The sequence below is a fragment of the Aphis gossypii genome, unplaced genomic scaffold (genome assembly GCF_020184175.1).
Source record: "Aphis gossypii isolate Hap1 unplaced genomic scaffold, ASM2018417v2 Contig00557, whole genome shotgun sequence".
NCBI lineage: Eukaryota > Metazoa > Arthropoda > Insecta > Hemiptera > Aphididae > Aphis > Aphis gossypii.
The window spans coordinates 475-18,221 of record NW_026083160.1 but is presented as its reverse complement, the minus strand read 5'-3'; the positions used below and the strand labels follow the sequence as shown (position 1 = coordinate 18,221).

The window sequence follows — 17,747 nt, the reverse complement described above, 5'->3', positions numbered from 1 at the left end:
TTGCTGGTCTCCTAGGACAAAAATTGGTTTACGGTAACCCCGTTTCCTTGTTAGCATTACGGCTTCTGTTTTATGCGCAGCTAGCCGTAACTTTTTAGAAATCATCCATTCGTTGACAATTCTAAGGGATTCGTTAATTATTTCCTCAAGATGTTCTATTCTCCAGGTCCTTCCAATGATTGCTACATCATCTGCGAAGCCCACCATGGTGACGCCTTCCGGCATTTCTGTGGTAAGTAAGCTGTCATACATGATTCCCCAGAGTAAGGGGCCTAGCACCGATCCCTGTGGCACTCCACTGGACAGCTTGACTGCTTCGTGTTCCTCACTGTATTTTATCTCTCTATCACGAAAGTAGTTCTGTATTAGTCTTGTGAGATAGTTTGGTACATTTTTGTATCTCATTGCATTTATGATTTCGGCCCAGGATGCGGAGTTGAACGCATTGGCCACATCTAGCGTTATCAGTACGCAAAGTTGTCTTTGGTAGATAGTTCCTTTGCCGGCTTCAGTGACCTCTGTCAAGACCCTTTGAATGGCATCAATAGTTGACCGTCCCTTTCTGAAACCGTACTGGTTTTCAGCTAGTCCAGTTCTTTCTTTGTCAAGGGCTTCTTCTATACGGCTGCATACTACTCGCTCAAACAAGTTCCCTGATGTATCTAGCATGCAGATCGGGCGATAACTCGATGGTTGATCGGCCGATTTGTCTCCTTTTCGCAACAAGACCAGCCTGGCGCGTTTCCAAGGTTTAGGAAAGACCCCATCTATCATGCACTGGCTAAATATCTTTTGGAACATTTCTGGGCGTGTTTTGACTGCAATCTTCAGCACTTCGTTCGGCACGCCGTCTGGCTCGGGTGCCTTCCCCATGCGTAGCCTTACCCTTGCCGCTTCCACTTCTTGGTTTGTGACTGGAGTTATCCGCGTCGCTACTTGGTCTGTGGTCACTTCGGTGGCTGTGTGAGTTGGAAAAAGTTCTGCTACTATGGCGGGTATCAAACTCGTGGGTATTGGAGGTCGTTTCCCGATTTTGTTTATGACTATCCTGTAAGCGGCACCCCAGGGATTCTGGTCAACCTCATCAATAAGGTTCCTCCAACAATTGTCCTGGCTCCGCCTTATTGCTATTCGTAAATTCTTTTTGGCATCCTTATATGATCTTCCTTCTTCTTCTGCTAGGCTTCTTCTCAGTGCTTTCTGGTATCGTCTTCTTGCCTTTAATGACTCTTTCCTCAACTCTGCTATTTCATCTGTCCACCAGTATTGCGGTTTGTGGTGTTTACGTGTATTTTTAATTCTAGGCATTGAAGCGTCGCACGCCTCTTTCATTATTTCCATCAGTTCGTATGCATCTCTTGGTGTCTCCTTGTTTCTTAGGTATTCTTTTAGTTTTGGTATGTCTAGCTTCTTCTACACACCATCCTAGTGGGACACTTTCGTTGTTTCTATTGGGAGAATCGACTGTGTAGTGAAGGTAGTTGTGGTCACTTCCCGTTTCCTCTTCTAGTACTTTCCATTCTGCTATTCGTCTCGCTGTGCGTGTTGAAGCAAACGTTAAATCGAGGATGGAGCAACTCGATCCTCTTTCGAATGTCGGTTTGTTTCCTTGATTACACACTCTTAGATCCAAGGAAGCGATAAAGGAATTGAGCTCATCACCTCTCCGGTCGTTATATGGGGATCCCCATTCCATACTTTTGGCGTTGAAATCTCCCGCCAGGATGATTTCTCCATCGTCACCTTTTATGCTTTCTTCTAGTTGGTCTAGGTATTCGATGAACTCTGTTATTGCAATATTCGGTGATACGTAACAAGAATATATCCGGATACCCCTAAATCGTATCCATACATATCCCTTGCCAGGTTTCCCTATCTGTTCTGGGGTCGATCCCATTAACAAAGCTATTGCGGCTTTGCCCTCCGTGTCTGTATACCAGTTTTCACAGGTTCTGTTTTGTTCACTTATAATTAGTATGTTCGCTCTTTTTTCGTTTGCTGTCCGTAGTATCAGCTGTTGTGCCACTTTACAGCGGTTCAGGTTAATTTGCAGTAAGCTAGTGGTCATTTTGCGGGAGATTTTCTTCTGCTCGCGCTGCAGTGCTCTGTTGTTCGCCAGGATTAGGCTTCGGTCCGACTCTGCCATCTGGTTTATTGCAGTTGGCGATCGTGTGGCCTATTTCTTTACATCGATAGCACTTCCTTTTCTCGGGGCCAGTGCACTCTCTGACTGTATGTCCCTTCTCACGACACCTGTTGCAAGCCTGCTCTCTCGCATCGAATTCTTTGATCCGGCAGTATGCCCATCCAACTTTGATCCGCTTTGCATGAATTAGCTTGGTTCCGGCTTTAAGTGGGACTCTAATTATGGCGGTTCTTATTCCGGTTCTTCCTTCTCGGATAGTGAAGTCGCTAGCGTCCTTAAGGTCGCCATCGAGTTCGACTAGGGCACTTTTGAGCTCTGCCTCGTCTAATGAGTCCTCTATACCTATGAAAATTAGAGGTATGCTCGGTGATGGACGCCTGACGCCCGCCGCTTCGCCCATCCTTATTTTCAACACTTCTGCCAGATGGTCTGCGTGCTCCTTTTCAGGAATTTCCAGTATAATTTTCCCGGATTTAGCTCTACGGGTTATTATGTCATATGTGAGTTTTTCCCTTTCCACCACTTCTTTGACTTCTCGTACCGTGTCAGCATATGACTTCTTGCCTGGAGGACGGTTGATGACTATTGCTTGGTTCTTTGAGGCACGGGGAGTTTTCCGACTCTTATCGTCATTTAGCGCCTCAACTCGCTTAGGTTGTTTCTTGTAGGCTTTCCTGTTGTTTACGACGGTGAAGCCTTCGTCGTCCTTGGCGTCCTCCGATTCTCTTTCGTCGTTATGAGTGTCATCTTTTTGGTGCTGCTGTTGCCCTTGGGATTCAATTTGTGTGCTATTCGGTTTTTCACCACTTCTTCCATCAGTATGCTGGTTTCCCTCCCCTGGTTCTGTTCTCTTCGTGGTCTTCTTCTGGGGTATGTTGCTTTTTCCCATGGTCGAACGCTGCTGCTGCTGCTGTTGTTGCTGATGTTGATTTTGCATCCTCTCTACTTGCTCTGTCAACTTCCCAACGGCTTCACCCTGCGCTTTAAGCATTTGTCGGAGTCCCTTGATAGCAGCAGGAATCTCGAAGCGAGAGCGGTCCGGTGATAAGACTGTGTCTTCCGGAACCTGCCCTGCGCTCGCCGCGTTCTCTTTGATAGCATATGTCTGAGCCCCGGTAGTTTTCATCTCTACTCGCTCCATGCATTTATCGACTTCCGTTTGGTTGCCCCTGCTTGTGGTTGGGACACTTACTTTGCCCGTGTGTCTCCCCCATTGGATCAGCCCTTTTACACTGTTCGACAGCTGTAAAATAAGTGCCTTTATTTCACGCTTTGTGTTTGGGGCGGCGATGACCTCAGCATCCAAGTCCTTTGACAGCTTATACGTCTGTTGTAAGTGTTTAAGAAAGCGGGCGTTCGCCTCATCAAGGGTAACTTCGTTGTTGCCAGAAGTTGCCGAATTTCTCAGCTTTTGCTCGAAGCTATCCCCTTTGGTTGACTCCTGTGTTTTAGTGTTCAGTGCCGTAGTGTTCCTATCCGTATCTTTGTCTCCGTTTGGTGCTGTTTTCCATTGCGTTTGCGCATTATCCGTGGTTATTGATAACGACTTCTGGGACGAACCACTCCCAGCCGCCGTCCTCTGGTGTCCGACCACCCCAGGTAGGGTGGCACCAGGACGAGACTCGTCATATTGTGATGTTGATTCCATTGTTTGCTTAATTTGGCTAGGCCTCCACTGACAACGCCAGCCTCGCGTTGACTGTCTTTTTGCGCGTCCGTTGTCCTGATCTAGAAAGACACCGGGGGTCGATCGCTCCCCCGGTGGTGAGCTTGTCCGCGACCGCTTATTCGTCCAATCCCGATGGGTATGGCTTATTTCGCGGCTACCCTGCATATCTGCAGGGCGTTCCCCTATCCGCAACCTGGGGACGCGCCCGATGGCATGCCCGTGCCTCCCGGAGGCGGGTGTCAACATATCTGATGATATTAATGTAATTAAAGTAATTTATTTTACTATTAGCCATTTGTACTATACATTAAACATTTAAACGATTATGTACATTTTTCAATATAATGTATAATATACCTTTATACAAATGTAATGGATTAAAATATAGTACCTATATAATAATGTTTAATAGATACTTATATTTTTAGGAAATTATAGTTGTAGCTTTGTAAGTCTAATCTTTTTTTCCTACAGTTAGTGTTGTAGGTCCTGTACTAAATTTAATACTACCATAAGTCGATAATAATCTTAATGCGGCCAAGTCATTCTTCAGTTAGTATTGTTTGGCTCTTTACTGTATCAAATATAGATTCAAAGAAAATCCTAAGTATAAACATTGAATTTCAATAACACAAAATAATAATTTGTTCTATTTTAAAGGGTAAATTTTAATGTATTTCTCCCTAGATTTGGTTTCTATTTCAATAATAATAGTGATCATCGGTCAATTAATTTAATCAAACTATAGGAAAAGAAGGTTAAAGGTAAATTATAAATAAATAAAGGTAAATTCAGTGCATATTAATTTTAATGGAATAAAACATTATTTTTTGTTTAACTATGTATAATTTAAAAATATGAATTACCCATGTAAGTTTATTCATGTTTGTAAAGTACCTATAGTAAAATAATTGATTATTTAAAAAAAAAATACAATATTTAGGAACAGATAATAGTTTATTAAACATGATTTAAACAAAAGTAATTAACTGTTAATAATTTGTTAAGATTTTAACAGAAATCGTCTTAGATACATATTAACTTAAAAATCAGACATTGATACTTTTACCTGAAGAGTATAGAAACTTAATTAAAATATTTAAGGATAAATTTAAAAAATAATTCATTGCTTAACACATAATAAAATTAGTTTCTATGATGTACCTACAACTTTGAAGGTATGTACTGAATGAACCATTAAAAATCTGGAACCCTTCACTGCAATTCTCTAAGCTAATGTGATTCTAACAAGACCCTGAATAACAAAATCCAATCTTCAGGCGTCGATGAACAAAAATTTAGATAAATTTGATCATTTCTTTAACTGTAAATTATAAACCAAATATTGATTAATTTTTTTTAATTTCAAAAATGTAACTACCTACACTTGACAAACCTTTTCTAAAGAAATATCAACAAACTATCTAGCTATCATAGTATAAGATAAAAGTTAAAATAGTTTTCAGGGAAAGCCTCAAAAACATTGAACAGAAAACGAACATTTTTGTTCAAGATTTTGTTACTTAATACCTTGAGGTTCAAGATTTTGACCACCAATTTTATTTTCTGACATTCGATTTGAAAGGCACTTATTTTCAAGGCTGAACACGCTTACATTTTTCTTATTCAAACCATACTACTAGGGTATGGTATCTGATCTATCTCATTAATCTTATGTTAAAGGTAACATAATTATCCACCTATTAATTATTACTAAGTTAGAATTCTATTATTTTCCTATTCACCATAACCTCGTAAAGTTTCCAAAATTTAGATTTTTATCATTTTAATTTCCATACTTGATTCAAAATCAAGAAGTAAAATATAATAATAATAAAAAAATAGATTCATACATGTGAATATAATTTAATAATAACAATAATACAATATAATAAATAATATTTATTTATAATAATTCATTAAATCTTAATAGTTATTTAGTTAAAAATCCTCATGATTAAAATAATTTCTCCTTGACAAAGTGGACATCTATTCAAAGGACCAGTACTGCAGGTTTCACATATACATCGGTGTCTACACGGTGCACAAGCATGTGTACTTGGCTCAGACAAACAAACAACACATGAGTTTGGTTGTCTAAGAATCAAATTATCAGGCACCGGAGCAACATCTAGTATAAACATATTACACACATAGCAAACATTTTAAACCGTATTACATCTTATTCGTAAGTTAAAATACACTCAGAATCTCTGAATATCAAATTAATTCATAGAAACATGTATTTCTAAAAGTATATCATCATGTACATGACAAAGGTTGCCAGCATAGATTTTGTACAGTTGACTAAAATAAATATTTTATATATTCTGGGTGTTTTTATTTGGTTCACTTCATTCCGTATACATCCAATTTATTAAAAAAAAAAAATTAAAGTAACGATAAATCATTTACTTTAATAAAACAATTTTGAGTGGAGCTTCAGTTTATATAAGACAATATACATAAAAATTAAAAAAAATTTAAATATTTTGCCTGTCAATTTTATAACCCAAAATTATCTAACAGGAAAAAAAATTTTGATGAGAAAGAATGTTTGAAAAAAAATTTCTAAAATTTTCTTGAGCCAAAATATTTCTCATAATATTATTGATCGTCTATAATATAGACGATCAATAATATAGACTATATTAAAATTTTTAAATATTATTTATTTAATTATATTTTAACTAATATTTATTTAGTCTATATTTAAACATATTTTCCGAGTCATTTTTTTCAAATTTTGGGTAGTTTTCCCAAATTTTGAGAAAAATATTGGAAAATTTGAAAAATAACCTCTCAAAAGTACCATCTAGAGGTAAATTGAGTTTCTTTAAGTTGCTGGTCGAAACATTTGGACAAGTTTAGTATTTTCATTCAAGTGTTTAGATAGAAAAAAATAAAAATAAACATCATTGTAAAAACACTAGCTTCTTCACAGAACTCAGAATTAAAAATATATAATTTTGTATTTACCATTATCGAATAAAGGTCCATCTTCATCAAAATTTGCAACCAAATTTGGTCTGTCTTCATTATCACTTTCTAAGGTATAAACCAAAATAATATTAATGTAATGTGTACATTATTTTAATATTAATAATATTAATATAATATGTACATTATTTTACGTAGGTATTGGGATATTTAGGGATGTACTTATATAGTTAAAAATTGTATATTATCATTGAAATTTAAAAATAAAACAATGAGATTAAAGTTTATTTACCAGGATTGTCCCTTATAAGTGGTATGGCTAAATCAAACATCAGTTTTGGGTTCACAAATAAAAATAAATAGGCTTAAGTTATAGATATAATTAAGAATAAAAATTTGTAATAATCAATTTATATAATAAATTACCATTGTTATTAGGTAGCTGCATTGGCAAATTTTCTTCAATAGCATTATCCGTAAATTAATACATCACATTTTGAATTTATATTAAAAGTTAATATAATATACATTAAGTAATATCCAATTTACCATTATTTTCTATAAATCTTGCCCAATTGGCCTCTTTTTCAAGATACCCATTAACTGTGTGGGAACATTGTAATAAAAATTCCTTTCTCGTTATAATTCCTAACGTCAGTTTTTCAGTACACATTTTAATTCTTCTTGAATTTATAATATATTTATATTTAACTGATCTTGTAATTGGGAGTCCTCTATTCAATTGATTAATAACCACGTGTTGCAACTGACTTAGATTTTGCAAATGTCCTGTAAAGTAATTAGTATGAATATATATATATATATATATATTATATTAAAATTTTTACTTAAACTTAACAATTTATATCTATATGAAGTCTTATATTTCACTCAATATTATTTAGCAATTTATTATTTATCTCATTTAAAATCACAAGTTTTCTAAAAGAAGGAGGCATCAAGCTCAAAAATGTGCATGTTTTATTTCAATTGCCATTAATAGTAAGTATTTTAACTTCAATGTAGAAATAAATGCATACTTAGTACAGTCCACAAATTTGGGTGGGACACTTGAAATTTATCTTTAAGTTTGTTGTGGAAACTTTCAATGTTGTTATTGGTTCGTCTTGGTTTGCCATACACAGAAAATACTTGTGGTCCTATTTGCACTAGCCAAAAACTGAAATAGTATAATAGAACCATTTAAGAATATAACATATAATCCACGTGAATACAAAAATAACAAGTAAAAGTCTATCAGGCGCAGATTCAGAGGGGGCCTATGGGTACTCGAGCACCCCCTGTCACATCATCCACAATATTTAAAAATATATACAATCATTAATTTGCTATTTGCTGTGAACTATGCCACACTTGCATGATGTTAATCCAAATTAGCTGTCATAATTAAAAACCAATATTTAGTTTTTATGCAGTTCTTAAATTTTTGATTGAAATTAACAAATTTAATTTTGTTATTATTGAAAGTTAATTTCATTTTATTTTATATATTTCAATTTCTGTTAAAAATTTATATTTATAATCAAAAAAATGTATTATATCGTTTAAAGTAGGTATATAGTAGTATGCATAATTATTATTAAGCACGCCTAAACTATACTGTATAAATTATATGAAATCAAAAAGTCTTGAGAAATACCTTGAGAAATATGTGAAGAATCTAGCCATATTTACATCATTTACAAGATCATAATCTTTTATGTCCTGAAACCCATCTTCAATTTCATTTGCTGGTAATAGAGCAAGTACCATCATCATTTTCAAACACATTTTACCATGTTCATTATGGCGTAGATATGCTGTCAACTGCATTTTTTTAATATTTTTCCATAAACTCTTAAAATAATATAATAGCATATTTAAAAGGAAGTACTTTGCTAAATAAATATAGGTACTCACTTGAACATAATGAAAATAACATGATACAAGTTCGGCTTCGGGATATGTTATAGCAAATGCATTACGCAATCCCCTTTCATAGTCTGTCATTATGACCGATGGTTGTACATTTTGGAAAATAACTTTGAATCTATTTAGCACTTTTGTATATGCCTCTTGAGTTTTTGACTCCATCAATACATAACATTTTGGAATAGACTGTAAAATAATGTTACATTAAAAAATATATCATAATTTGAGAGACATTTATGAATTGAAAATTGTAGGTACTACAGTAAAATTACAGTAAAACCTCTAAATAACGGACACTCATAGACCCAGAAATTTTGTCCGTTATTGAGAAGTGTCCGCTAATAAGAGGTGTCCGTTGAGGAGGTTTCACTGTAGTATAATATGTACATATATATAAACTAGTAGAATGGTTGGTTTTCTTTAGAGAATATTAGCATCATACTTAAGCTTTTGTTTTAATAAAACACCTATAATTATAAAGCTCAAATTAGTACTCAATGTAAATATCGATTATTGATATATTATGTTAAATGTAGGTACCTACATATATTTTCTTTTGAACTAAAAAATAAATATTTTGAAATCTTTAAAACAGGTTAATCTCTGTTTATTATAAAACATGTTTTTAATGACTTACTATGAGAAATAATAAGAAGGTATTATCATATACCTAATCATTAAAATATAATTTTTTCTTACGTGATTTTGTATAATAACGTGAATTATGAACAATTGTCTACATTTGGGTCTCGATGGGACAACTTTAAACGTCCCGTCAGCATGAAGTTCGGTTCCACCACTTGACACTACCATATTGACAAGTTCAGGACATCCAAACATTAGATGACATTTTCCTTGATCATCAAATATCCATTCTTGGTAGAATTGATGGTTCCCACATTTATATTTTTGCCTATTCTCATCAAGTGTTTCCCCTAGACCTCGTAATGTGGCAGGTAACACTGGTGTATTTTTGGCTCTTGCTTTCCGCATTGAGGACTCTGCCGTGTGCCATGAATAAACTCTAGCTGCATCTGGGGTTCTGGAAATGAAAAAATTATTTATTATTACAGGTTTTGCCTCAACATAAAAAATGAAGACCGTTTACATATTTTCAACAATTTTTGGTCAATGACATCTTGGAAAGAAAAACAGTTATTTTTTACTTGTTGATTACTAATTATGTTTATATTTTTTAATTGATATATTTTATTTGATGAGAGCTTAAGAAACAAAATACTGTTTAAAAGTTTAATTATTTTTATTTACTTGATGTTTAAACTACTTCAAGTAGACAATAGTAGATTACAATATTAAGTTTTTTTAAATATTTGATGATTTGTTGATGATAATATTATGATATTTTTTTTAAACAAATTGTTAATTTCTATACCTAAAAATAAAAAAAAAATTGTCTTGGAATTAGTATTAAAACATGTTTTATTTTATTAATTCTTCGAGAAAATTATTATTTTAAATGCAATCATTAAAACAGCCAATCTCAATATTAGGTATTATTTTATAACCGCACATATCTCATTAAAAACCTATATTTTTTTAATAAATATAACAATGTTTTTAAAATTCATTTTTACCTAGTGCAAAATATATGAATTATGTATTACAAGTACTGAACTTGCAGGAATTAAACCATTTAAATTATGTTTTTTGACCGTCCTGAAAAACTCTAAAAACTGAGATATTCACTGTTACAACGGTATAAGGCATAGAATTCTAGCACCGCAATAAATGTTGTTACTAGTATGTTTAGGTTCCTATATTCATAGATTCAATATTTTATAATTAGTAACGCAATATTAGTAGGTACCTAGTTACCTATGACTTAATGATCAATCAAGTATTTTACAAATTACTCTTATTTATTACCTGATCGCTTCTTCATCATAAATATTCCTTAGATTCGTTGTTTCAGACGTTGAACGTTCAAGAAGATGTTGACGAAAGTTATACTTGAGGCGATCGTCTACATCTACATATGCATCGTGAATGTGCCTTTTACACTCAATAATTGTCCCATCATTTGTTCTTTTTAATGAACCTTTGCACACCATATTTGGACTGGAGCATACATAATAACTATATCATAATATAAATTAATATTACATTTATACGTAGGTACTACAGAGAATAAAAAAAAAATGTTATTCTTGCAATGGTGGCTAACTAAATAAAACAGGTGCTTGGTAAAAATTATCCTACCCGCCAATTTTTAATTAATTTTTTTTACACAATAAACATACGCAAGAGTCAATTGTTAGAGGTTTGAAGTTAACATATTTTATTTAGTTGAGGTCTTATAATAATATAGCCGCCACTGCAATTTTATAATATGATAACTTACCAAACACCATTCTTCTTGCCATTACTCTTGTATTTAAATCCATTGTAATCCATTATGTATTTATAATTAAATTTACAATCAAATAAAATAAAATAAAATAATAAAATATAAAAAAGTAAAAACAAAAGCAACAGTATTGTAGAGTATAGAACGCGAGTACTGTAACGTTCGAGAACGAAGTGATATTCATCAATATACATTATGAAAATATTAAATAATATCAAGTTACTCATGTGTATAAATTTTAATTATTTTTAGATAATTTTGATAACGATTATAAATAGTGCCACAGCGCTGTACCTACTAGCAACCGAAGGGAAACCCAGGCTCAGTTTTTAGTAATAGTAGAATATGGGCTTTATTTTCTTTTTATAGGCGAATTTACACATTACACATATTATTATTAAAATAATATTAATACTATAATAGTCGCTGGAAACTCAATGTTACTATTATTGATATAGTGATATACATAGGTAGTAGGTACCTATTAATAACGCTGTTTGACTATATTAATAGCCCAAATACCCGTCGAACTGTACTATTATATTAAACTATTCATCTTCTTCTCCTTTAGGTTTTTTATTTATATTCCCTGGGTTTTAAACGTGAAATGTAATAATGAAAAAGAAATTGTATAGTTATAATTAGTTATTATCTAGTTATTATAATTCTTACATAGTTTGATGTTTATGAATTCTTAACATTGCACATAATATCGTAATTTAGTACCTATAATATGTGCAGGTACCTAGTCCAAAAGAATTTAGACGATTGAAAATAGCACTAAATGTGTATGTTTACGTGTATTTTAACCAAAGATGATTTGGTTATCAGGTGTTTTACTATGGGTTAAACAAATTAGGTAAATTTTGTGTTGAAACCTACATACCTATAGAGTTTGTGTTTCTAATCATTCTTTACATTCTTTAGGTACAGTATGATGACACTACCATGTTAAATAAAATATAAAAATGTGTATGATATAATTTTTCTTTATATAAATATCTCCTTAGATAAACCACTGTTAGCTCAAATAATAGGTACTTTTTCATGACAAATATATAATTAACTTCTACTAGACCCTGAGTACCCATAGTTCCCTAACTAAATATGGTTCATACTCTTATAATATCAAAACATGAAACATAATATTTCCTTTCTCACATAGACTTTTATAAACAAAGATTCCTGTCTAACTAATTAAGTTTTCAGAATTTCATTTCATTGTATTAGTTATTATGTTGTACCTATTGAATGTATACCAATACAGTGCGAGTTTTAATCAATTTTTGTTATTTTTATATTTATATTAAAATATTGGTACTTTTTCCCAAATTCATGTTTTTTATACACTTTTTTCTTCTCTAAATTAGTACCTATGGATATTTTAGCTCAAATAATACAACTTTTTTTAACAATTATAACATTGTAATGTGTTCTTTTTAATACCGATGAATACTATTAAAACACAGAAAACATATTATGTAGAACAATATTTTTGAAAATATTCATTGAAAATGCATTGAACATTATATAATTCTAATAGAATCTTGTATATGATATATTATTACTATCTATATTTTATGGCTATGAACTATATAGAAATATACCAACATTCAAATAATTATATATAAATACAAATTTGTATTCGAAATAATTAATAAGCTTAAAATAAAAATTAAGAAATAATTTTTTAATTTAAAAACAAAACACTATTTTTTTTAAGCCGGACATACCTCGTACCATAGATATTCGTCAAGAATGAGCTGATGATATTTTAAGACAAATTGTTTTCCAAAGTGTAATTGGAGGTTTATTAAAAATAAAATCGAGAATATTTGCAAGTAATTTTGAAGTTGAAAAATCATAAAATTTTTTGTGTTCATAACTAAGGATTAAAATTATAACACTAAGTTTTCCATAAGTTTTCCTTCAAGTAGCTATAGAGAAAACTAATAACATCATTATAGGAAAAATTTTAAGTGCGTTTGAATTTTAAATTTTTACGAAATAGCGTAACGATAACGATTTATCCTCAAACGATTTTAAATATTTGTTATTATTCAAAAAGTATAAGTCGTAGATACTTGAAAATTTTACCAGTTATTAAGATTCGCGATTTCTTTAAGTGATTTAAATTTCAAAATATTTTGACTTTTTTGAGCTATTTATAGACAACTGAAATTTTCAATTTTTTTGGCCCTATCAAAATACTTGAAAATTTAATGCAAAGTGCATCATAAGTTATTCTTTATATAGTGATTAAAAAATTATAAGAATACATAGGCACAAATTTTTTTTTTAGCATTTGAAGTTCAAATATTGACAAAAATTCGTCAAAACCATGAATATTTGCAATTTATTTTGTAGGTATAATTCATAAAATTTTTTGTATAAGTAGCTAAGAGTTGAAAATTTAATACAAGATTTTTCATAAGTTTAGCTTACATTAATTATAAAAGAACTTAAATTTTCTGTGTATTCAGGCCATTAAAACATGAGCCACCATTTTCACTAACCACTTGAAATTATATCCTAGGCTGACAAATCATCTTCGTTCAGAATCGTTTTTCATATACAATGATACCTATCATTGGATTAAAATTTAACACTCCTATAATATATAATAATGATCCGCACGGCACCTAATGTACAGCAGAGCGGTACCCACTTGCCCACTTTTTTTTTATATAATGCATTAATTATACAATAAAATTACAATAAAATACAATAAAATTAGTATCAAAAACGTATCTTTACGAGCAAATAATTTCCAATGGATTATTTTTCCAACAAAATACGTTTCCAGAAAAATATTTTACGACATTTTCCATACCAAGCTGAAAAATTTCCGTTCAAATACTATTCCGTCATTATCTTTTTCCATTCAAATAATTTTCCAATGAAATCCGATTTAAAAAAAATATTTTCCGATTATTTAATTTCCAAACATATCCGTTTCCAAAAAAATATTTTCCGATTATTTAATTTCCAAACATATACATTTCTAAACAAATACTATTCCGAGCATATATTGTTCCAATTAAAAAAATTCCGATAAAATATTTTTCCAACTAAATACGGTTCCAAATTAATATGTGTCCGAGAAAAACATTCCGAAAATATACGTTCCAACAAAATATTTTCCAACAAAATATAGCCCTCCGTTGTGTACCTAGTATAAAATGTATAAATCGTCAAAATAAATAATTGTTCATAGTAATTTGTTAAATTATCAACATTTTATTATTGATGAATTTGGACAAATTAACATTAACATAGGTAATATTATAGTTATGTTTCAGACATTTTAGTTCAATGTTAATATTTAATAACTACATTATTTAGTTTAGTCAAAACTATATTATATAAGTAATAATTAAGTATATACATTACTATTATATTGTATTTTTGTTTTTATAACAATACTAGCAGACCCGGCGAACTCCGTTTCGCCACCAGATTCGTTTTATGTAACATTTCGTTTGGTGATTAAAAGATAAAGAAAAAAAATTTTTTTTGTTATATATTTGAAAAGGAAAATGTTTATTTCATTTCACAACAGTAATAAATTCATTTCAATTACCTACTAAAATGAAGTGTTATTTAATTGTTTCATTGTAGTGCTCTTTGGTAAACCACATTTTTTGTTTTTTGGTCTGACGTTAACACAAACAAAGCGGATGGTTTCCCAACTCGTGAACACTCAACGTATAACTGTCCATGTGAAAAACAATGATTTTCCAAATTTATCCCGCAAACACTAAGCGATTGGCCTTGCGACTTATTAATTGTCATTGCGAACGCAAGGCGAACTGGGAATTGCAATCGTTTGAAGTCAAACGGAAGATCAGTCGGAATCATTGGTATTCGAGGAATACATACATTTTCACCTGCGTACTTTCCGTTAATAATGGTTGCCTCAATTAAATTCGGCATAAGTCTCTTTACCGAAAGTCGAGTACCGTTGCAAAGTCGCGGTGGATTCAAATTACGCAGTATCAAAATAACTGTACCAACTTTCAGTTGCAAGTTATGTGGTGGAAATCCTGGTATCTCCAGAGAGTTCAAAAACTCCGTTGGATAATTTACTACATCATCGGGATTTGTTATTGAATCAACGGATTTGTATGTCACCAAATCGCCAGCAATTTTTGATTGAATGGTGAAATTCAGTGCGTGGACATCATTATTCTTTGCTGCAAGAATTGCTCGTTGACTTAACCAAGCATAATTCTTATAATTCTCACTAATGTTTGGGAAAACATTTTCAATAAGAACTAATTGAGTGTCTACAAATCGGCAAAAGTCGTTGGTAAGAGTAATTAATCCAGATGTCGCATCAACTGGGACTTTTCCATTTCCAAGATCTAACAATTGTTTGGACAATTGTGCAGCACTTTGATCATTTTGAAGTTGAACTCTCATATTAGTGGTTAGCGATAATGTTTTTACGTTATTCCATAAAGGTGATGCCTTTAGGCAAGCATTCAATTCATCTGCAGGCGTTCCACGGGGAACTACTGGCAACGTCTGCCTGAAATCGCCTGCCAACAATATCATCAAGCCGCCAAAGATGTTGTTATTTCTCCGAAGATCCTTCAGTGTGAAGTTAAGTGCTTCAAGTGATTTCTTATGTGCCATTGTGCACTCATCCCAAACAATGAGCTTGCATTGCATTAACAATTTTCCCATTGCACTGGATCGGGAAATATTGCACGTTGGAGTATCAATTGTGTTTAAATTGAGTGGCAACTTAAGCGCAGAATGTGCAGTACGACCGCCATCTAGAAGAGTCGCCAAAATTCCAGATGATGCTAACGCCAAAGCTATGTCACATCTTGATCGAATAGTGGCCAAAATCAATGAAATGACAAATGTTTTCCCTGTTCCTCCAGGTGCATCCAGGAAGAATAGACCACCAGTATTATTGTCCACCGCTTGCATTAATGTTTTGTATACTTGTTTTTGCTGTTCATTCAGCAACGGAACATTATTTCTAACGAATTCCTGCAATGTATCAACATTGTATTGCAGCTCTCGATTTAATTCTTGGTTGAATGCATCGTGCATCGATCGATTTGGCGCAATCATTCCTACTTCAATCAGTAGCTTGTTTGCAATAGTCAAGCATTGATCCTCAATCAGAATCAATCCTTCATTGTAGATTTCATCGGTTATTTGGATGTCAGGATTATTCGTTTGAATACGCAAGCGATGCAAGATATCTTCACATATGGCGTCTTTGTATTTGTTCCATAACTGAATTGGTTGTGAAGGAAAACATGTGGTGATGATAATTGCGAACAGCGTTCGTATTTGGTACGCATTTGATGAAACAACTGAATCTGCAAGTGTTAAATCCCAATGAGAATCGTTCTCCAGCAAACCCAATAGTTGACATGCTTCTCGATATGTTTGGCATTGGTGGCCATTCACAGTTTTCAAATGCGCAAATGATTTCGGTCCACGTACATTTACTAACAGCAGTCGCAAATAAAAACATTCATCGTTTCTAGGATGAACAGTGTACATACGACCTAGTGCATCAGTTGAAAACACCTGTGGCCAGTCTGGAACTGGGGTTCCTTGTTTGCGACGTTGGAATTTCTTTGTTGATTGATTCCAAGTGTAATACTTGGGCATTTCAACGTACATCAGCGTCGCTGCGAATGGATCTGCTTCACACATTGCAAAGAAGCTAGTCAATGTTGTCGATGGTGGTCTCTCAGCTCGTTGTGCCGCATTAGCCTCAGTGAAGTAAACTCTTTGGCCATTTTCCAAATGCACTGCTAAATGTACAACTGTGGGATATCTTTCATGAATTTGAAATGACAATAATCGCCACAGTGCTTCATTAGTACTGACGTATCTGCCCATTTGGAAGTTGCTGATTTCGTCATTCACATTTTCCGACGCAATACCAAACACAGCCATGTCGCTGCCTTTTGTGACGTACTTGCACAAATATTTGATTGATTTGGCCGAATGACAACTCTCAACGTTTGCATGTGTTTCGAAAATTCGTGATAGCAGCGGGCAATATGGTACAATGAATTCATTTCCGATCTCAATCTCTTGATTTTGAACTTTAACTTTGATAGTTCGACCGTTATCTTCTTTTGAACGCCGACGATAAACTGGATATCCATCGTTCCCTGTGACTGTTTCAGCAACTAACGGTCGCGGATATCGTTTTGTGCACTTTCCATCAGCCATGCAAGGCGATAATGGATTTAATGCACCGCACGGTCCATGCACCATCTGTGTCGTCACAATGTCGTGTAGACGGGGATCAGTGACTAAATCAGGAATTTCAGCTGATATGATATGATGTCATCCACTTCATTTGAATGTAATTTGTTCAGCAACCAAATTAGGATATGAGCATGCGGTAGTCCACGCTTCTGCCATTCCACCGAGTACATATAACAACGTGTGTCACCAAAAACTCGATACTTAGTAAGCACATCCATCATAACCTTGAGTTTTTGCTGAAATACTCTGGCGATTATGTCATGGCGATCTTGCGGTTTTTGACCCGGTTCCAACTCGCGTTCAATTTCCGTCCACTTCGGATTGCATGTGACCGTAATAAATAAATCCGGAGTTCCATAATTTCGCACGTACGTCATAGCGTCTTGAGCGTATTCGTGCATGTGGCGTGGGCTTCCGATATTAACTTCAAATGCACG

The 17,747-nt window shown here is 33.2% G+C and overlaps 2 protein-coding genes and 1 pseudogene across 2 annotated transcripts; all 3 read right to left on the bottom strand.

Moving 5' to 3' along the window:
- Positions 1-2,057: 2,057 nt before the first annotated feature.
- On the bottom strand, positions 2,058-3,794 carry LOC126554613 (uncharacterized). The gene has a single exon (XM_050209668.1). It carries the CDS (start codon positions 3,792-3,794, stop codon positions 2,058-2,060), a length of 1,737 nt encoding a protein of 578 aa, XP_050065625.1.
- Positions 3,795-6,768: 2,974 nt separating this feature from the next.
- On the bottom strand, positions 6,769-11,102 carry LOC114133057 (uncharacterized; annotated as a pseudogene).
- Positions 11,103-14,667: 3,565 nt separating this feature from the next.
- On the bottom strand, positions 14,668-17,316 carry LOC126554612 (uncharacterized). The gene has a single exon (XM_050209667.1). The coding sequence runs from the start codon at positions 17,314-17,316 to the stop codon at positions 14,668-14,670; it is 2,649 nt and encodes an 882-aa protein (XP_050065624.1).
- Between the last annotated feature and the right edge of the window lie 431 nt (positions 17,317-17,747).